General features: G+C 39.1%; 1 protein-coding gene across 1 annotated transcript in view; it reads right to left on the bottom strand.

Annotated features, from left to right (window-relative positions):
- OVCH2 (ovochymase 2) overlaps window positions 1-23,032 on the bottom strand; it is an 881,024-nt gene that overhangs the window by 31,488 nt on the left and 826,504 nt on the right. The window contains exon 20 of the mRNA XM_085648218.1: window positions 12,232-12,391. Coding sequence (XP_085504344.1) covers window positions 12,232-12,391 — 160 coding nt within the window. The remainder of the gene's footprint in view (window positions 1-12,231; window positions 12,392-23,032) is intronic.

Genomic DNA, 23,032 nt, shown 5'->3' with positions numbered 1-23,032 from the left:
GACTCACGGCAGTTGAACATAGCGCGTCTTCTTTTGGGCTCACTGACACTAAAGTCAATGCACTCAAATCCCAGGTTTCCACACTTCAAAAACTGGTTGAAGACCTTGAAAACCGAAATAGAAGGAATAACCTATGTATTTACGGCCTACCAGAAGGAACAGAGGGCTCAGATCCTCCCCTCTTCTTCAAATCCTTTCTTCCCAAGCTACTACACATGCCAGAGGATACTGCGCTTAATATCCAAAGTGCTCATAGGCTTGGTCATCAACTATCTGGCTTATCGAACTCTCGAAGACCGAGAGGAGTCATACTGTATTTCCTTGAATACACAGACTAATTAAAGGTTCTTGCAGCTGTCAAGTCAACCCAACATGTCGTATGGTCTGTTTCAATCTTATTCTTCTCACAAGATTACGCCAAAGTCACAGCAACTAGACGTAGAGTTTCTTAACATGAGACCTGATCTACGTTCTTTAGGAGCCCGCTACGGACTTTTCCATCCTTGTCTCCTCAAAGTCACTTACAAGAACAAAACAACAACTTATGATGATCCAATCAAACTGCGGAACTTTATAAACTTCTGCAAAACAGAGGTCATGGAATTCTCAGGAGCCTCGTCATCTCAAACCATTTAATGTCATTAATTTTCTGGGATAATTTTCCCTTTTTTCTCTTTGTTGTTATATTGGAATTGTACCCCATTATTGTTCAGTTTAATGTTGTGCTGTGATGCATTTTAACATGTTTCTACTTTGCTTTTAGCATTTTTCCGTTTAGCTTCCTTATAACAATTTTTTAAATTTTTTCCCTTTACAGACTTGTTGTATCCTGCCGTTGTTTCATCACATGTGGTGTGGCCCTTCCCTCGTCTTCCGTTCCATCGAATTTGGGCGTGCCACTTGTTCCATGTGGTTTCACCCCCCCTCATTTCTGTTTGATATCTTTAGGTATGTCTTTTTTCCTGTATTTCTACTTTTTTTCCCTTGTCTTTTCTACCCCTTTCTCTTCATCTTTCTCAGGTTCTTCTCGAATGTCGCATTTACACTTACATCTTTGTTTTTCTTTCTTTATTTTCCTGGTCTGTTTGATTCACTTGGAATATAGTTGGTTTGTTCTTTGGTATGCTTATGCTTACTGTTGTCTGATGATCTGCCTTGACTGGTGTCCTTTATTTATTTTCATGTCCGTCTTATGTCCTTAAAACCTGTCTCTTGGAATTTCAGAGGTTTGCATCTGCCTATTAAAAGGCAGAGGGTGTTAACACATTTAGCTAAACTGGGGGCAGATATAGCCTGTTTACAGGAATCCCATTGAACGGCAGAGGAATCAATAAACTTAAGGAGAGGTTGGATAGGGGACATCTTTTATTCACCAGGGAATGGTAAATGTAATGGAGTTTTAACTCTTTGCTGTAAATCGCTTCCTGGTAAATTGCTCTCACAGTGTTCTGATGAAAATGGTTGTTTACTAAATTGCTGATGGGGAATTTTCCGGTCTCTTTACTTAATATATACGCGCCCACCTCTGGGGACTCCTCTTTTTGGACATCCTTGGCTCAACAAATTACACACTGTATTGATGATACATTTATTCTTACAGGTGATTGCAATCAAGTTTTTGATCCTTTTTTAGATCGCATTTCAGCAGTCTCCTTTGTCCCTCATAAAGCGCATAAACTTTTCATACAAACTATTAAACAATACAGGCTTATAGATGCTTGGAGACTCTGTAACCCTACTTTAAGGGAGTACACTTATTATTCTACGGCACATCCTACCCAATCACGAATAGATAATTTTTTTATATTACATAATATTTCTCAGTCATTGGTGGCGGCGGACATTGAATCTATTCTAATATCCGATCATGCTCCCACTCCCATTCAGCTCGATGTTCTACAGAAACCTAACACACCTCGGAAATGGCGTTTTAATAATGATCTACTTTTAGATTCAACACTTACTTCCTCTTTTGTTTCGTTTTCCAATGAATATTTTTTTTTTACTCAATCTGATACTTTACCTTTTCATGTGGTGTGGGATGCTTTCAATGCACAAGCTTGAGATTTTATTATTGGTTATGTTTCTAAAAAATGTAAAAAGTCCAAAGAGCTCACCAAAACCCTCCTAGCCAAGATAAAGAGATTGGAGCATTCTTATTACTCTTTCAAGTCAAAAGATTGTTTATCAGAACTTATAAATGTCAAATTAATAATAATAATAATAATAATAATAAATAATTTTATTAAGCGCACAGCTACCCCCAATGGGGTGTCCCGGCGCTGGAGCAGACAGATCAGGCCAAATGAAATGCAAGATTAATCGATTCGGCTGAATAGCCTGGTTTTAAGGGACTTGCGAAACTCAAGATCTGACTGAATCAGGCGTAGGACCACGGTTTTACGTGTTGCATTGGGCAGATAATGAATGAATTTTCTGATGGTTTTAATTTTAACAAAGCAGTTGGCCGAAACCGTTTGGAAAATGTTTGTCCCATCTAACGCCTAGATTTTTAATCCAGTCCTTAGGTAGGGGTGCAGTGCCTAATTCAGCAGGCCACCACAGATTCGAAGAAAGGGGGGACGGTTGGTTAAAAAATAAGATCTCAGTCTTATCCGCATTGAGTTTTAAGACGTTACGGTCCATCCAGGCCGCTGTATTCTTAAGGCACTCTTTAAGTGGCTCAAAAGTGGAGGCAGACACATCCCGAAAGGTGAACAATAACTGGGTATCATCCGCATAAGATATTATTTTGATCCCACTTTTAGAGATCAGTTCTGCCAGAGGGGTCAAGTAAACATTGAAAAGAAGTGGGCTCAGGGCAGTTTAAAATTGCAGTTTAATAAGGAATTGACAAATAATGCTTCAACATATTTATTAAAATCTAGTGCGAAATTTTATGGAGGTCAGAATAAAGCCGGGAAAGTACTAGCGAATTATTTTAAAGTTAAACATAACAAACTTAACATAGAGTCCATTATGGATGAGCATCAAACAATGAAATTTAAAGATAATGATATTTTAAATGAATTTCCCCAATTTTATAAAAACATTATAGAAATTCCTCCCTCAGAATATCATATTTCTCAATTTTTATCTGATATTCAACATCTTTCTGATATTCAACCAGATTTCACACTCTTGGAATCCGACGTATCACAAAAGGAACTCCTTACTGCTTTACAGACACTCAAAAAAAAGGTAAAGCTCAAGGACCATTTGGTTTCACTGTTAAGTTTTTTACACTCTACGCACATTAGCTATTCCCCAAAATGCATAATCTTTTAGACTCTTTTCTGCACTCAGGTGAATCCCTTGGCTCCTTTTTGGATGCCCTAATTTGTCTTATTCCTAAGGAAGGTAAAGACTTAAAAACTATCGTCCCATTTCCCTAGTTAATATCAACTACAAAAGTTTTCAAAGGCTTTGGCCATACGCCTAAAATCCTACCTGCCTGATTTATTAGGAAGGAAATTATCTGGTTTTGTTAAGGGTCGACTTATTACAGACAGTACTCGTTTTTTTAATATCCTGTCCAAATCCTCCCATGTCTCACATTCCTTGGCAGCAATAGCCTTTGAGGCAGAAAAAGCGTTTGATAGAGTGGAATGGCCTGACCTTTTTCACACACAAGTGCTTTGGCTTTGGTCCTAAAATAATTTCTTTAATATCAATTTTATACTCTAATCCACGAGCGGCAGTGTGTCGAAATGGTGGTACATCTTCTTACTTTAATTTAGGTAGAGGTGTCCGACAAGGTTGTTCATTGTCCCCCTTCCTTTTCAACTAAGCCTTAGAATCTTTTTTTTATCAAGAATCTGTCAAAATGAAGATATCCATGGATTTGACTATAAAGATACTCAAATCAAATTAGCAGCTTACACTGATGATGTATTATTATTTATTTCACAACCTCAGATCTCTGTCCCCGCATTCCTACAAGAAATTGATTCCTTTGCAGCTGTCTCTGGATATAAATTAAATAAAGATAAATGGGAAATCTTACCTTTAACAAAATATACTTTGAAAATCGATTTAGCTATCTCAAATTTCACATGCAGCCCTCAACATATTAAGTATTTAGGCTTACAGTTTACCCCTTCTATTTCAGGTACAATTTCACGGTGTATGGAAAATAGTATACAGAGAATATCCTCTTTGACCACCAGATGTCACCCTTTACACCTATCTTGGTGGGGCTGTTTAGATACCATAAAGATGATGTTGTCCCCTATAATTCTATATACAATTTCCAATGTCCCAGTATCTATTTCCTTGAAATTTTTAAAGAAAATTAAATCTATATTGTCCTCTTTTCTATGGAGTAATAAAAAATCACGTATGTCTTTATCAAAATTGACTCGTCCAAAATCAGAAGGTGGTGTTATTTTCCCAGATTTCCCTACATACCAAAAATCTCTTTTTTCTTCGTCAAGCATCAAGATGGTTCTCCGAGTCTCTCTTGGATTGTCCTCTTTGAACTGAACTTTCTACAATCTTTATCTCTCCTTTTCTCATTTCAAGAATAATTGTCTTTCTCTCGCAAACCACAATCTTTATCTACTCCTGTACTTAAATACACATCAAAAATTTTGAAGCCTAATTCTCCGCTAGATCCTATGGATTGGACTTTTTTCTCCGAATCCACAATATGGCGCAATAACATGATATTGATATGTGGCAGGCCTTTTTATTGGAAATCCTGGAGGCAAAGAGGTTTAATCTGGATACATCAACTGTATATACAAGATGAGAATATGTCTTTCTCGGAAGCTAGTAGAGTTTTTGCCCTACCTACATCTTTCCAACCTAAATATCTCCTTCTGAAACAAGCCATTTTAAATGCTCATGCTCAATACATACTCCCAAACCCTCCCACTGATCCTGCCTCCTCTCCGGTTAACAAATTACATATTCTTCTACGCATCAACTCCAAAGCCTCTGTCATTTATAATTATTAACATACTTCATGTAATACATGAGAAAAAACTAAGGTGGAGCTCTCTTGGGAAAAAGATTTAGAGGTTTGTTGGCCCACGCCACGGTATGGAACAAAATATGGACTAAAATTAGGAAATCCTCTAGAGAAGCGAACACCACACAGACACTTTTCTTTATATACAATAGACTTCTGCTATCCCCGGTTACTTTAAATGCAAGACATGCTGAGCTCCCAGATGCCCGTTGGACATGTTCCTCTCTGCATGCAGATCTATACCACTTACTTTTTACATGCCCGCCGGTTCATAATTTTTGGAAAAATGTATGGTCTCAAAATAATTCAATTTTTGATTCCAGATGCCCTTTCTCTTCTTCTCATGTGCTTTTGGGAAGCTTATCCCTTATCTGGGCAGATTGTGATTCTAACACAAAGATAATAGACTTATTGTTAGCAGTTGCCTTTCAACAAATAACCAAAAATTGGAAAGATTCTACCAAATTATCCTAGGAAGCATGGTGGTACGCTGTCTATTACCATAGGTTAAATACAACTTTTGTTATACCCTATTCACATGGCAACGAAACGCTCGACTTTATGTTACCTATCACATTGTTCATTGATGCTAGTGCTAGACGCTCCTTCTCCCTGACTCCAGTTCAAGAAGAAGTCTCAAAACCTCCTCGACTTTCCTCATGTTGATATTATATTAACTGGTTATTTTGCATTTTGTATTAAGATTGTTACATGAATTGTAACTTCTTTTATTTGCACCGATCAATTTGCATACCCGTCATTTTCTCTTTCACGCTATGCTAAACTGACTCATGCATCCAATTACTATGATTTTTGGTTTTAGTTTGACCTATGTGATTATTTGTTGTTCTATTGTCCTTTGTATTGTTACTTTGAATTCGCTCAATAAACTTCTTTTTGAACTTAAAATGAGCCAAACTGTGTATTTTGCCAAGTCACTAGTAAAACAAGCCCTGAAACCGATACCCCAACCGTCTCCAGCTACACTCTTAAATAATCCTATTTTTATAATTATTTTGCAGTACCAAAGTGGAGGGAGCCAATGACTGCCTCCCAACAAATGCATAGATGAGGGATGTCAAATGCAGATGAAAATTGTGCTTTATTCTGGGAAGTTGGTGGGTAAGAGACCATCCAGATGCAAAATCCCTCAATTTGAACTGTGAAATACAGCAATCTTGACTCTGTACAGGTCTATCAAAGAAATTAATATCCAGTCTGCCAAGCATTCAGAACCAAGTAGCCAGGCTGTGCCAATACGTTCACAAATGAAAGCCAACCTTCCACTGGCTCTTAGCAGATGGTTGTCTGCACTATCCATGAGGCTTAATGTGCAAAAACGGACCCCTTATTAAGCTCATGTCAGGAACGTGAAGTCAGAGTCCCCTCACATGATCTGTCAGTGGATTCCAGGGATGTCAAAACATGCAGGCAGGCTCTTGGAAATAGAGGGTTCAAAAATCTGGAATGCCATAAACTTTGCCCTGAGAACAGAACCTAACAATCTGTTGCAGCAAATTCTCGAAGATTGAACTTTTTGGACTTTCCTTTTAATGGAGCACCTTACTGCCAAGGGTGGCAATTGAAAAACATTGGCCACAGGCAATGCCTGTCTGATAGCACTCTAGCCCACTTCGCCTTGTTCTACAAACACACTGTATGTTGTCAGCTATTCTACTGCTCTGAAGCAACCAAGAGGAGATGCTTCATTCTTTTAAAAATAAAATGTAATAAAGAAAATCCTTTTTTCTTGCACCAGTTTTGGGACCCACTGATTAAAATGCCAACATGGAGCAACCGATACATTATAGCCAAGAAGGAAAAATTGTTAGAATTGAGTCTGGGCACAATTTTAGAAGCATACTGAAATGGGGATCGCAGGTGCACCGAGCAAAGGGTAAACCATATATCTTTAGGTTTAATATTTTAAATGTTGTTATAAAAGCAATCAGTCTAAATGGTTGTGCATGATGGGTTTCATCTTACAGCATATACTGTTTCACACACAAAACTGTTGTTTTATTGACCACAATTAAATACATTTATTATATACTTTATCCACTCTGTAGGGACTCAGTGTGAGGGACTGCCATTTATAAAGTGGGTCATTAGCAATGCAAAGCCTCTTGTAATATGTCACGGATCAGATAATGGAAATGAGAAGCAGAAGTGCATGCAAGTGAAACAGTATATGGTTCTGTTAAGAGAATGAAGTACAGCGCCTAAATTGTAAATGAAGGAGTGCAGGTGCCCAAAACTCTGCTCAGAAGCCTTTGGCCACTGCTATTAAATATTGGGATGCCAAATACCAAAGCTGAGGAGTCTTGAACCCACCCAGGCCCCTTTAATCATCCACTACTAGAAACTTTCTGCCCCTTTAGCTGTCTTTTGGAGTTTCCTTCTTTCTCCCTTTGTGACGCTTTTCCCATCTTTCTCTTCCTCCTTTTTACCCCTTTGTGTGTTTGTCCTTCTCTTGCTCTCAGTAAATGTATGATAAGAAAAAATAATTGCCAGTCCTCAAAAATGAGTGCCCATTTACCCATCCGGCAACCACTTGCAGGCCCCACTGTCAGCCACCAGCTCACATTAAGCACCGATGTAATACTTTGGAAAGAGGTACCAGCATGTTTCACTGGGTAGTGTGGTGGTGCAGGAGATAGAGGATGACTGAACACATAATTGAGGGGCTGGTTTCCAACCTTCTAAAGGAATTGGCTTCAGGCAGACGTCAAACACAGCAGCAGCCAAGCATGGAAGTATTGGAAAAGCCAGTAGGTCTGGTATTAATGGTCTAATACTTGCAGCATAAGCAAATTTGTGTCAGATGAAAAAATGAATGAACCCTAAGAAATGAGAGTCTATTTCGAAGCCCCCCCCCCTACCCCCCACGGCAATGCAGTTGTATTTTGTTTCTATCTCAAATAAAGATCTAATGTCAAGGGAGACTTCAGTATTGAATGGGAAGACAGCTTTTCCTTACTAGGAAACTAAAATAATACCCAGCCCATGACCACTGATGAGAAGAAGTCAAAATGGATGCGTGGGGGGAAAATTAAGACACAAGTAAAAGAGTAAGGGGTGGCCGGCAGGAATGAGAGGGGGTGGGTGGGAAATGATGAGCATACAGGGGAGAAAAGGGACAGAATGAAGACAAGGTACACACCAAAGAATGAGGGGAGTGAGGGAGCCGGCAGACAGAGCAGGCTTTATTCATAAAGTAGTACCTTATGCAGTTCAATGCAAGCACGGCATTGGAGGTGGAAATATACACCCTAACAGCTAGCAGCATCAGGTGAGAGAGACATCCTGCTCTAGACAAAGCCTTGATGTGATAGGCGAAGCATCAAGCTTTTGGTCGAAAGCAGATAGTCAAAAAAGCCAGTGGTTGAAGGGGGAAGACCCAAAGCCTGCTCTAAGATTCTACGTTTTTGGTGAATAACATATAGGAATGAGTGTTTCTGCGCTGATTGATGTATAGTTTCTCCTGATATTTCACATTGAGATTTCTGCTCTCAGCAGATGAAAACAGCGGCCCCTTTGGAATTAAGACCCCACTCGTAATGAGGGTCTTAGTAAGCAAAAGGTCTGACCGCTGCACTGTCAAACCAGATGTAAAAATGAACCTCAATAGAGAGACAGTTTTAAACCTGAATTAGATTTATGCATTGAAAACACCAAAATCACAAGAGCTTTTTAAATCCATTGGTGGGGATGCCCTGTTTGTGTCTAGGCCAGCTGAGTGAGCAAATTTGTAAGTTTAAGTATAAGAGTTATGAAATAGTTTTAAACATTAGTACATATGTTTATAGCAGTTTTTTTATTTTCTATTCTCTGAGCTGTATGTATTTTGGAAACACTTTATCCCTCTCAAGTACAAAGGCAACAAAAGCAGAATTGTTGATACATGTATCTGTCTTTATGCATTACTTCTGTGGTAGAGTGCAGATGTGTGTCCTATCATTGGTCCACTGAAAAATGAACTAAAGAGAGAAGCTGAAAGGGATTTTGCAACCTGGGACAGTATTACATACAGTGCCCCGGTGTCACAACGACCATGTGCACCTGTTTTCTGCACCCCTAGAGCACTGTTGGTTGACCAGCACCATCTTCAGAGGGAATTCCCTCATTTGCATGGGGCATAGCCCAATGCAAAAAGAGATACACTTTCTCTCTGTGTTCGTGCCATAATATGGACAAGGGCAAAGAGGCCTTAAGGAAATGCAAAGAAGTGGTGCACTGCCAGTGGGCTGACTGAGGGCGGCAATCTAGAATGTGAATGGAGGTCCCATGAACCCCCAGAAATCCATCTGTAGCTGAGTGTGGTGACACACTGCACACACCTGTAGGGGTATCTCTGACCCCCGTTTGAAGTGCAGGTGGGTGCTGCTCCATCTTTCATGAATGTGTTGTCCCAAGGCAGCACTGAGTATGCGGCTGCCCTGGGCAGCAGTGCATGATCACTAATAGAATGTACTCTCCTGAATAGAGGGCACATCTTTACAATACAAACAGGGACAGTGCACCTGTTACATACTACGTGTCCTGGAAGGCTTGACTAATAGCGCTGCAGGGGACATCTCCCACTGCCTCCATGTAAGCAGCAAGCTTGTAAGCATGTGTCATGTGACAAAACAGAAGAGATTAAGGTTCATGATGAGGAGAACACACTTGTTGCCTTGTGATATTGCCCTAAAACATTATTTGCATGCACACTTTGGAACAAATGACTTCATCTCCTACACTGTATGCTGTAGACAAACAAGCTGAAAAGGTTGACCTTTGAGCCTGTTGAGCACAGCATGCATATACAGTTCAGTTTTTTTGCCCCATAGAAAAGAAAATGTAACATTCAGGAAGTCAATCTCCAATATGTAACCATTACCATAGATGTTTTAGGCTACTCTAGGGATCCTAATTGAGTTATTTATTTGCAGCACTTTCTATATAGTCCCTACTGCACTGTTTCTCACTGTCATTTTTAGGTTTCACCTGCACAGCGGCTTGTGAAATCTTATGTTAATTTAATTCTTAAAAGGGGCTTACATTCCGCCCTTGCTTTTGGTTCATGTGCTTGCCACTTACATTTCCTCTGTTTCTATTGGCTATAGCCTGTTGTTCCTCGTGTGCTTCTCTTATCAGTATCCCATGACCCAAATACTGCTTTCATCCACATTTGTGGAACTTTCTTTTGAAGGTTTTGCCTTTTTGTGTGTAAAAAAATCTTCAGTACGATACTGAAAAGTCACACATAAACTAGTTGCAACTGCTGTAATGTGACATATAGCACAGAAGACCTGTAACATTTGCAGCCCAATATCATACCAATTCTCCATTCGTAAAGTTAGCGTTCTAGTTCTTTATTCGAAAATTGGCCTATTTGGAGCAACCCTTCTGAAATGTTCATAGGTTCTTCCAAATTGTAATCTCTCATCTCTAGGTGAATTTCGGTTTTTGCTTTCGAAAATCTTTACGCAATATTTTAAATGATTGTGTAGATGATGGTACACCAGGCAAGCATCTGCAAGTTCAAAATGTTTTATTTAACTTAATTTGAATTTGAATACTAAACTGTGTTTAGAGCCGGTTGGAGCGGCCGCCATTAGCCATGCTGGTTTCTTTATGAACAAATAGGTGCAACACCGTTCTAAGATGGTGATCACATTCGCCTGCTGTCAAAATGCGCACAACATAGCCTTGAAGCTCCTGCGTCCCACCAGAATTTAACAATCTTTTGCTATTGCTGTTGAATACGTATGCGTATTCCACCATCCACATGACGCACTACCGGAAGCAGTAGAATATTGGCCCAGCGTAGAACCCGTACACAATGTTGACTGTAAGACTTCTTTTGCATATCTTTATCTGCATTTAATGTTTTCTTGTGTTAAACGTTCAGGACGATGTTTAGTTTTCACTGCATGCACCTCAAATAGCATTACTTATCAGCTACAATGCCATTCCAATGTGCAGCTATGGTTAGCAGCAAATTACCATTGCATCAAATGTCTTTATACTAATTAAGTTAGTCATTGTACTTGCTAATACCAAGCACACAACTAGGACATTCAACTATTTTAAGAAAAAAAATATTGTATCAACTTCTCTCTCTCTGAGGCAATATGTAGACCAGTTGTACAAGAAGTCAGAGAAACCTGACTGTAGGAATACTTAAAAAACTAAAAAACTGATCAAAAGGCATTTTCTTTTTATATATTAGTCTGGGCTAATTGTAATTACTTTAGGTGCATTGCTTTCTTTATTAGCTTCTCAATACCGAAAGGACCATCCATAAGAAAGTCAATCTTGGTACTTCCTTCAAATTGACGCTTTGATCCAGCTCCATAACACGTGTCTCCTTTTATTGGGAGCACATATAACCCTGGACATATTTGACGGTTATTGGACATTGTCAGTGATCCAACTTGTGATCCTCATTGAAGGGCTTCTAGCCTTGGAATTAGGGCAGGGCTTAGATCGATTTGCAAGTCGTTGGTCCCTGTTTGTAACAGAGCAGAAGAGCTGAAAAAGAATTGCCTTCAAATGAATGTAATTACCAGAGGCACACGTTGGCTTTTGGTCTGTGCCTGTCTAGGGGCAGTAACCCTTTGGTGGTAGATTGAGTTAAGCATAAGACACTGGCACATCCTAAAGAGTATGGATCACCTTTTTTCACAGTATGGGCAGCTTTTATGAAAAACAATTAAAAGTTCTAAGTATTTCAGCACTTTATAAGAGCACCAGTTATATTGCAAAAAGACACTTTTTTATAGCACTGGCGAAATTACATGATTTGGACAGGATGTTGAGCCGAAGTGGAGACTCAATCCCAATTCCCCAAGTCAGCAGCTCTTTCCATTACTTCACATCTTTATTATTTTCATCTGTAACATGCAAACAAAAGAATTTACAAAGATAATAGATTTCACATAGGCGAAACCTATTGGTTTTGCCAATATTTGTTCTTTTTTTGCCTCTTGTGACCTTTGTATAGATGCCTCTCAGAAAAAAATGGTCTCATTTTGATGTAAAATACACATTATTTATACAAAACGCTGCATATCAAGTTTTTATATATGATACACCAGTCCTATATGTGTCCTCTTAATGTCTGCAAATCCGACAAGTTTCTGAAAAGTATTACAAATAATAGCAAAGCCTCCTTTCAATAAACTTCTACTTTTGTGCTTGTATACAAAGCTGTACACACTATCTCTATCAAAGTCAACCTTAATAATACATTTTTGTTGTATACATACTGATGGTGTTGATATAATGGTTGATCCAGTCAATGAAACTGGTAACATTGGTATAAACTCCTGGATATTCATTTCCACAAATATCCCTGCTAGCGATTCCTCGAAGAATATATTCGGTGGAATCTTCTTGAAGACATACTAACGGACCCCCTAAATCAACCTGCAAAAAGAGGAGTCAAATAAAGGTACTTGAAATACATTTGTTTTCAAGATTTACTCATCACAATGTGGTTTTCAACAAAACAAGAAAAAATTACATTCACACAGCAAAATATACAAAGGACTGGCTTGTGGATCTGTACTCAGAACTCGTGTAGTCACCCCACTGAGTGCCCCTTACTTTCGGAGCAAATGATTTGTGGATGTTTAAAGAGTGGGCATTCGTTTCTGCACACTTCATGAAGCCCTCAATACCTGACAAAAGAGAGTGGGAACACCTCTGCTGAGGAATCCGAAATGCATCACATGATTGAAAAAAAGGCAAAGCTCACCACTTTTCATGGTGGTGAGTAGTGCCTTATAAACCCCCTGCTCTCAAAATAAAAATACAATTAAGGGGATCTTGGTACGGAACATGCATTAAATAGTGAGGATAGTGAGTCACAGGTGGAGTTGTTAGAATTGCATTAAAAATGTGCAAAAATTAATTTCATGGATAGATACACCCAGCAATTGACCATACTGGTGATTTCTGTTCAGCAAAATATTTAAATAGTCATTTTGCTGCAATAGAAGCTATGCTAAAGCAATGAGTTACTTTCTGGTAGTTGTTTCACTGGTTTAATATACATTTTTAACCTCCTAGGTTAAATGAAGCGTTATATTATATGTCTGTCTACTAAGGTATTTCATAGCTATCCTTCATGCTATTTTGAAAGTGACATATTTCTTTTTCACTTTAAACGTTTTCCTATTCTTCGACTCAGGGCTGGACTGGGAACCAAAACCGGCCCTGGCAAAGTGCACGGCTGGCCCCCCAGGAGATTGGGGGAGCGGCTGAGCTGTTTGCCATGGCCGGTTTCGGCCGATTTCGTTACAGCAGCCGGTATTGCAGCTATGCTGCAAAAAACAGCCCTGTAACAAAATCAGCCCCCAGGGGCCCAAAACCGGTCCCAACCCTGGCTGCCCACCAGGGAAATGCCCGGTGCCCGCTACGGCCAATCCGGCCCTGCTTCGAGTCACAGAATAAGCATTAAATCAGGATGGCCTAGCATGTAGAATTTGCTTTTGTAATATTTGCATTGTATTGTTTTCAGTCTCTCATCTAACTAAAAATTTAATTCAAATAAACAATGCATATTTTCATAAATCAATTACTCATCAATCATTAGAACCTATGTAAAGTGTACAAAAAGTATCCTATTTATGGTCATGGTGCGCAACTAATGATTTGACTGTATGCTCCCAAGGTTTTCTTTAATGTAAAATTCAAGTCTGTGGATCTAAATGCCAGCATCTTCACACGTGCCAATGTAGTCATTTCTACAAGCCATTCCTCAGCCTGTAATTTCCTCACCTTCTTACATTGTCTTAAAATGTTTCTCTTGTTAGCCTCAAAAGTATTTCTTATCTACAATCAACAAAACTTTCCACTGTTACTTTGGAAGTTTAATGAACAACATCAAATAGTTATTTTTCTTCTAATTCTGTGTAGTGATCCAATTGATTTAAACATGCATTTTGTTGTACCCATCTACCAGACATGTTCATGTTTGTTTCAGGCATTTTAGACACGAGCTTCTACGACTGTTCCACTCTAATTTTAGTCTCTAATTGATTACATCTAATCAAGTCTGAAATTCTAAATTGTATTCATATCCGATGCATTTCCCTGTAAAGAAGGTTGAATAATATCCATCTCTCCAAGTTTCACATGAACAAATTGTCTGTACACTATTTGTGCAGCCCTGGCCTTTCTTACAACATATTGATGAACCTCTACATGTGCTTTCAAAAGTGCATATAACTGAATAATTCCCTAGATGGATGCCTGCATCTTTATTGCAGATGTTAGAGTTTTTTGTATATTACGTTGTTCAGGATAATGTGGTTCTTAATTGCTGTGGTTCTCGATTTGTACTGCAAGGGCCTGATTCACAAAGGTAAATTAACACTTTTGTGTAGGTTTACTACTTTTAGGTATTCACAAACTACATATGGACCTTTATGACCCGCATTCTCTATACTTATGTGTATGGAGTTCTCTGCCCCGATTAGGGAGTCTCCAGGTGCAGAGAATTCCACACATATAAGCATAGGGAGTGTAAAGTCATAAACCTCGGCACATAATTTGTGCATACCTAAAAGTAGTAAACTTACACTAAGGTGTAAGTTTACTTTTTGAAACAGGCCCAAGTTGTTTAGTTCCTCCTAATACTCAGTAAGGGTATGCCACAATCCTCTTTTTAATTGGCGCTTCACTGAACATCACCTTGCTGTCTTCAATTGAAATTTCAGATGATATTCAAATGTATGTACTTTCTCAATATATATCCACTTGGAGTTTCCTTTATGAGCGAGAGCAGGCTTTGCTTACATGAAGATTTATTTTATACGTTAGAAAACCAAAACACAACCTTTAGAAATTAGAGTTTTCAATCCTTCCTAACTACATTCTCCTTTAGCATGTCTTTATTTACATTGTTTTTTATTTAGATATGATTAATGATGTTACTAAAAGTATAAAGAAGGTTAGAGAAGATGTTCATCTTGATCAATTCTGCTTTACCCCAAGTGCATAGCAAAGCTTCATCCATCTCTCAGCAACCAATCTGATTGAGTTTAGGACACCAGTGACTGTAATGATGTTCAAAAAGGTTTTGGTCAGTGCCATGATTCTACACAGAAACTCTATGCTCACTAATGGTGCCCAGCCGTCTATCATTAAACGATTCCTTGAGTTTTGTTATCAACACACATGGGAGACATGCATTTAAAGGTACCCTCTTTTCCTCCATGGTTTCTTGAATGTCTTCACTTCCCACTCCTCTAGAATTTCCTTCCCCATGTGTCCCCCTTCTCTTGTTATGGCCAACAATCATCTCCTCCTTTTTGGTAGAAAGTGCAGTGGCTGGGTTGATAGGTTTACCCTTTATAAATTTCAAACACAAACACACATATCTCTATCCCCGGGTTTCTGTTGGAAGATTATAAATCAGAGATGATATGCAGTATCTGTGCTTTGTTTCACATACTCATGCATAACCTGTAGATAGAATTCCGTTTGTGATTGTGTCAGCTGTTGAGCTCTCATGGAACTCTCTGAGACCATTTCTAATCTTAGTGCTACACCTCACAGACTGCAGTGTTGGAAAGATTAGAGATTATCCTAAATTCTTTTTGAGCACCTGGGCTCAAAAGCTCAGTTGATAGCTTTTTCCTATATGAAATGCATTGGAGTAGCTGAATAAATATTATCTTGACAATGTCACCCAATTCAGAAATCTGTATACATGGTTGCTGTTAATTATGTTAAATGCCTGAAAATGTTGCCACAAAATTCAGATACATTTATTACAGAATTTCATCTTCCATACTGCATAATCCTAGTAGGACTGGCAATGGTAATATTCTGCAGAGGGTTTTGGGCATGTAATTAAGATAATGAAATCTATATTTCACAGGTAGCCATGACATATTTTCCATATTTCATGCACCCCTGTTTTATACCATTTCCTTTCGTGCAATGAGATCACCCAAACATGTAGTTCAATGTTTACTTTGGGGATAAACCCCATAAAAATATACAAGTCAAGAAAGCAATAAAACCACCAAACATACTACCAATACAAGTACAAAAAGAACTAAGTATACATCAGAAACTTGCATAAATTAATTAATTATGGCACAAATCCTTTATAGTCTTTCTTTGATGCCATACACTTTGCAAATATTTGCTCCCAACAAAAACAATACAAGCCATTCTAACAGTTTAAAAAATCCTTAGAGCTATTTGATAATGTCTTATGCCCAAGTTTGTACATAACTGGTTTATCCAGTTGACTTGAGGGTGGGGGTAAGCTGGGCAAATAAAGAAAAGATGTTTCTCGGATTTGACAGCAGCATCACAAGCTGAGCATAGATCGACTTCCTCTTTGTCCCGAGTTCGTTTGTAGGAAAATATGTTAACATATAGTGTCCCCATTCTAAGGTATTTATTTACCAATCCACCACTTTTGGGACCTACTTGCCAGCCTTCCATGATATTTGACCAGTACATACATTGCAACACAACTCCAGATGTCCTTGTGCTACAAATAGGATCATCCAACACCTTTTGGAGGCCCAAAGCATAAATCCATGCTATTACATGTTTGAGCCACAGGCGAGCATAAACTCTGTCCAGGAGCAACAGCTCGTGGAGGCCATCCCTATAGGACTCCAATTCGACAATATACCAGATCCTCAGGTTATACAAAACAGGGTTTTAAATGACTAAATGTTCATTTCTTTTGAGGTTCATGTTAGAAAAAGGGATAATAATGGACCGCAAGCAGATACATTAACTAATGACCTTACAAATTTGTTTCACACTATTTTGAGGTCATGTAAATTATGGAGGCCCCGTATTCCAGCCCCATATAGAGCAGCACCCAGCCCTTTTTCTATATATACTTGCAGGGCTGGAGTAACAGACCTAAATCATGATGCTTTATGCATTCATATAGCATGCTGTATGATTAAACTACTCTTCCAAGTTTGGGGGTCCCAGATAAATGAGTTGGCAAATGTTATCCTCAAATAATCAAAGTTGTTGGCTCGTTCAATTACATCATTCCACAATGTTAACTTACCCTATAACCTCTATGGGGCTTAGAAACCATGCATACATTTTATTTTGAGGTATTAATATCTAATTCTGCTGTTGGCAGAATTCTAAGAACCAATTGAGTAAGCTTTGAAGGCCCATGTCAGATTTGGATAGTAGTAAGATTTAGTCTGCAAACAACATTTTGGGGATCTTCTTACCATTGAATTTAGAGTCATTGTTATCACAGTCCAACAAGTAGACAATTACATCATCAATATATAAAGAAAACAATGTGGGAACTGGGGAGCTGACGTCCAGCGTTAGGGTTCTCCTCTGAATATGTATACGATAATTCATCTCCCCTTTAGCTTCTCATTGTACTTTCCATCTGTATGTAGCCTTAGCAAAATTGACACAAAATTATCTAAAACACCAAGGATTCTTAGAATCTCTCACAAGTAATTTATGGTGACCAGATCAAAATTGGCCCTAGATTCATCAAAAGCCACATTCAGATGTTTCTTAAGGGGCACAAACCTCCAGTGGATAAGAGCAAAATTGAAGAATTGGCCTAAAGTTGTTATCCTGCTTGAATGGAAGACGAGATCTACTTCTTCTGTATCCGATTTTGTAGTTTGTCTAAGACCTTTCTGCAGAATTGTTTTTGCAGATTATCTGTTTGCCATAGTGGTTGATATTTTACCAGTTTGTCCCTATTGACCATTTTGTAAATAGGAATGATTTTGGTCCCCCACCAGGTATCAGGGATATTAGCGCCAGACAAGATAACATTTAATAATAGATTAACGTACAGTGTATAAAAGGTCGGTCAGTTGCAAAAACATCACCAGGAATCTTATCAGGCCTCGGGGAGTCCCCCCCTTTTAAAGTGTAAATTGTTTTAAAGGTATCGGATAAAGAGAACATAACCAGATCAGAGTTGCTTGTGTTTGGGTTACCTGTACGTTCAATCAGGTCTGGAGCCAACTTACAGGCTCCCGCATGAAGGGGAAGGGAGTAAAGAGCAGAAAAATGTTGATGATGATGAAATGCAACCCACTAGTGTTTGTGTGTAGGTTCCTATGTGCTATAATTTGGCAACATTGTATTTTCATCTGACGTTGTTACTTGCAAAAGATCTTGCCAATTGTCATCCTCCCACTTAGTTTCTGGGCCTCTGAGATAGCTGCATGGTTGTGTCTATTATTCGCAGACAAAAGATACATTTTGGCCATCCTCCATTCTCTGATATATCATGTAGAGTTTCTAGTTTTTGGGCTACTGAGACAAAAGTCCTCGTAGAAGAAATTCTTTAAGATGTTTAACAAGGTATTGAACTTTATGAATTGGTATCTCAGCAGCTGTGGTATGCACTTATGAACTGAATGCAGAAACAAATAACCTATAGAAACTGGCCTTGGATTTAGGGTTAGCTTTTAGAGTTGGCCAGTTACCAGACCTGTAAATATTTGTTCTCAGTGGCAAAGGAATGTGTGTGTAATTCAACAAGCCCAAATTGTGTGTAATAATGCCTTGCAGAGTTACAGCTATGGCATCATGATTTCTACTATGACAGGGAACAATCCCCATATCATGAAGATATGGCCACCATTTTGGTGCAAAATAATACATCGATTTTGCTCTGTCCTTTTTAAATGTACATTTCCCCCTTCTATATGAGCATGTTCGCCCATTGCAGGAGCGAAGGCCATAGTTGAGGATCAAGGAAGTTCCCTGCAGAGCTGGGACTGAGCAGCTCATTATTGGTTTTGGCTCCAATGCTGGAATTTCCCAGACCTCATCTTCCACTTCAGTAAAGGTACTTATGCATTTCTACGTTTCATACATCACAGTAAAATAAATGCCAATTAAGAGAGGAAAAATATTAAGATTACAATCTATATGCTCCTCAATAATTTGTAAAGTAAATGATTGTTTCTAGGAGTGGAGCGGTTGTAAACCCTATGTATCTTTACCGAGAATCCCATTAAGAAATATATTTCCAATCCTAGGATATCACATGAATCTATATCCAGAATGAATCTATATTTAGCTATATCCATATTTTTACAGCCGATGGAGGTTTTAACCCAAATCAAAAGTTGTCCAGGTGGGCAACCTGCACTCAATGGTGTTGCTTCTATATTAAAAGTTGAGTATCTTGTTCTAAAAACAGGCACTGTTGCCCATGTTTCTTGGAAGAGCTACATATATCACATATATCAATGAATTCCACCCAAACTGAATCAAACAACTTGGCACTAACGTCTACTACGTCCCAAGAAAATAAGCTAAGTAAGGACCTTGGGTTTCCACCCGTTCCAGGGACATTGCCCAGAGGAAGCAAATTTGTAACAGGTGAACTACAGGAAGCACTCCAGGAAGTAATAAACCTGTCTCCTACGTATGTATTAAGTTTACTAAGTTGGTTTTGATTTAATTTAATGCAGAATGCACAATGGGACAGAACTCCTGAATGTATCTAGTTGGCAGTCAATAGATCTTCGATAAATACATACCTGGGATATGGATATTAGTGGGAGGTTCAGTGTTTAGTTTAGAGTTTGATGGCCAGCATTTTGTGCTAATTTATGCAATTGGAATGGTGGATTAAGCTTGAACTGTATTTTAGAGTTATTATTAGGGGAGGTACACAAATCCTTGGCTACAAGGCCTTCTATAAGGGTCATATCTGCTATTTACAGTTTAATAAAATCATGAAGTTCAAACGGGGAAGAGAAATGCTGTGCATTGATAATATCTGTGTGAATTACTGAGCAGCAGTGTTGTGTGTGTCTAATCCTGTGGGTCACCTTTTCTAGAGAAAATCTTGATCTTTTCTCATATTAGGTTTAAACTTTGGCAGCTTATTAATGTACACCAGCCTCCCTTTCTCCAATAAGGAAACTCCTTAGGTGGTAATACAGGCCTACTCTTGGTGCGATCTCGTGTGTTCAAGTGGATGCCCTTCAATAGTGTCAGTTTTAGTTTTACACCTATTCATTTATGTTAGATACTTCAGTAGCACTGATTTTACTGTCACTGGGATAACTTGGCTGGATTGCCTTGTGTAGACCTAAGGGAATGGAATGACTATTCATAGCTTTTCATCCCTTGGTGTAATAAACTCCCCTTCTCGCATCCTCCCAAGGCTGTTTGCACCTATCCAAACACTGAGGGACTTGGTAAAATAACAATAGGCTGTTACAGTCAGTGGCTTGTGATATACTTCGCCCAACTACCAGGTATTAGTCAGGCAAGTACCCATTTATAGGAACTCATGAAGTTTTAAAGTGAGTGTCAAAACCATTGGTTTCACCTGCTTTTAGTAATTCTATAATCCCAGTGATGCTCTTTTCCTTTTCAGTACTCAAACAATCAGTTTCTGTTTTCCTACTATGTTGCATTGACTGGGCTGCCATTGCTTTTGGGGAATTATTAGCTTGTCTCACCAGTGGCAGGAATCTATTTTGTCAAACAATGTTGGGTTCCACATGAATATCAGGGGTTAATGGGAAATGGGTGACAATATCACTGGCAGTGCGCTTGTCACTTGAACTGGGTGGTGGTGGTTACGATAGGGCACTTAGATTTTACACTGCCATTTCTCTTGTAGAATTCGGGGTCTTTATCAAATGTTTTGGGGCTCTTCTCATTCTTTTCCTGACACAAGATCAACCTTTTCTATAAGAAGGTCGCTATCTTTTAGGGTACAAATCTCAGAAGCATGTTTAGGTACCTTATTAGGCTTGACTATTCCATGTAACTGGTCTACAGCTTTCCTCTTCACCAAGCTCTAGGTGGAAAGTGAAAATCAATTAAATAATGTTTGTTACTGGGAGAAAGTGGTCAGCATGCTATGTGAGTTGTTCTGCTTGCAGCGACAAGCCACCCCTCTTTCCTCCTGCTTGGGATTCTGGGGTTTGGAGTCTGTTATCCGAGTCCTTTGCGTCTCGCACAGCAGGAATGAAACAGCCACTTTATAACTCATTGACAAGGGAGAGACCCAGCTACCTTCCCCTGCTGGAGTGCTGTGCAGAGGGGCACTAGGATCCTGCACAGGACAAAGGGAGGAGTAGCAACCGGACACCACTTTCGGTAAGGGAAGTTGGAGTAGGACAGCACAATAGGAGTGGGGAGAGGAGCAGAGGTGGCAGTATGCACTGCTACAGAGCAAATACAGATAAAGAACACGTCCATTTACCTGCATCTGTATGCAGTTCTTGGGGTCCAGGGGTGGCGCAGAGGAACATGACACCCCCTTGCTCAGAACTCTGGGGCTTGAACTCCCCTATCCCTCTTTTGCGGCCCACATAGTGGAAGTGATTCAGGTGCTTTATAAGCTGTTGACAAGGGAGAGGCCCACCTCCTCCATCCCTTCCTCCTCCTGCTTTGGATTCCAGAATCCCAAGCTGGGCTTGGAGCCCCTATTCAAGTCAATACACACACCTCAAAGACGTTTACTAAGTACATATTTGTGACCTATATATACGTCAGTAGGGTCGCCGAGATTGATAAGAAGGTGATGTGTTCCCTGATTTATTTGAGCATAAATTATATGTGCTGCTCACATGAATTAGACACAATGGGATCTGATTTGTGAGATTTTTTTGACTAAATTGTATTATAAGGATCATATTATAAAGTGAATTGTTCATCCTGAACAACTCAAACTAACCAGGCAGTTTTCTTGCTTGTGAAGGAGCCATCACCTTTCGAATTGTTTTTTGTGAGGAAATACATGCCAAGAATAATGTTTTACATGCTTTCCTTTTCAAGTTCAGTCTCCATCCGAGCCATATTTCTAAGAACCACAAAACATTTTTTTCAGAAGCTATTTAAAAAGCTTGCAATACTTCATTTACACATCTTGAATTTGTAAATGCAAAAATGTAGATGCATTTCCGCCAAATACATTCAGGACATCCAGCTGGCCTAACGGTAAATGTTACTATGGACTTCACACTGTTGAGGTGGAATTATGCCAATGGCATGTGTCTAATTTGGAAGAGACTGCAATATGGTCTCTGGTCCTTTACTCCTCTAAACCTACATATCAAAATCTCGTTTGGAGCATGATTCTTCCACAGTGGCACTCACAGTTGATGGAGCAAGGACTCGTATAAAAGAGACTTGCTCGGAAGCAATCCTCTCAAATAACTCGTAACACTGTATTAATCATGTTGGTAAAGACTTATATGCACCACCTTCCACATAATTAGCTTAGAGGAAGCTTGCATATGTGTCTCAATAACAAGTAACCCGAGAGAAACTTAAAATGGCTGCTAACGCGGGAATCTGTACTGTGCATGCGTCTACATCTACGTAGGATGACAAACTAAAGCTTGGAGGAAATTTTCTGCATCTGCACACTAGCTTCTAATATGGCCGCTTGAGGGCTCACATGCTAAGCATCTGTCTTGCTAAAGCTAAAACATGCTATTTACTAAATGCTAATGCAGGGAGATTTATTTTAAGTAAATGGGATTAGAGTAGAGATATGTGGTATACAGTGAAATCATTTTATTTTGATATTAACATGTTTCTTTTTGACCTCTCTATTAGTTCGTATTTGGGCCTCATAGTGATGCCAAAGTCTATATTGTACGTGACTGCTCACGCAGGCGCAGTGACTATTAGCCAGAAGCCATGAGTATGTGCTTGGATCCCGTCCAAGGCCGCATTCGCAACATGTCCTGGGAAAGTGATGGACATCCTGCAAGATGAACAAGACAACTATTGAAAGTATTCTTTTTATTGATAAAGATGTGAAATGCGGGTGGAAATAAAGCTTGGGAAAATAAATAAAGGGGCGGGACCACTGAGTAACTAACTAGAAAATTGTTAAAACTTAGCATGGTGTGATGATCATCCCCCATTTCCTGCCCAATCAGAATTAGGAGTTTCATAAATTTGAAACATTTAGGGGTAGTTCATGCCATTAGAAAGGCATATTTGAGGTAGTTTAGTTAGTTAGTAAAGGAGATGCTGATGGTGATGCTGATGCGGCTGCTGCTGCTGGTGTTGCCGAGAGACCGGGATGCTGTCCGA

This window comes from Triturus cristatus, chromosome 3_2 (genome assembly GCF_964204655.1).
Source record: "Triturus cristatus chromosome 3_2, aTriCri1.1, whole genome shotgun sequence".
Classification (NCBI taxonomy): Eukaryota; Metazoa; Chordata; class Amphibia; order Caudata; family Salamandridae; genus Triturus; species Triturus cristatus.
Note: the sequence above shows the minus strand (reverse complement) of the source record. Positions and strands in the feature narration are given on the sequence as shown.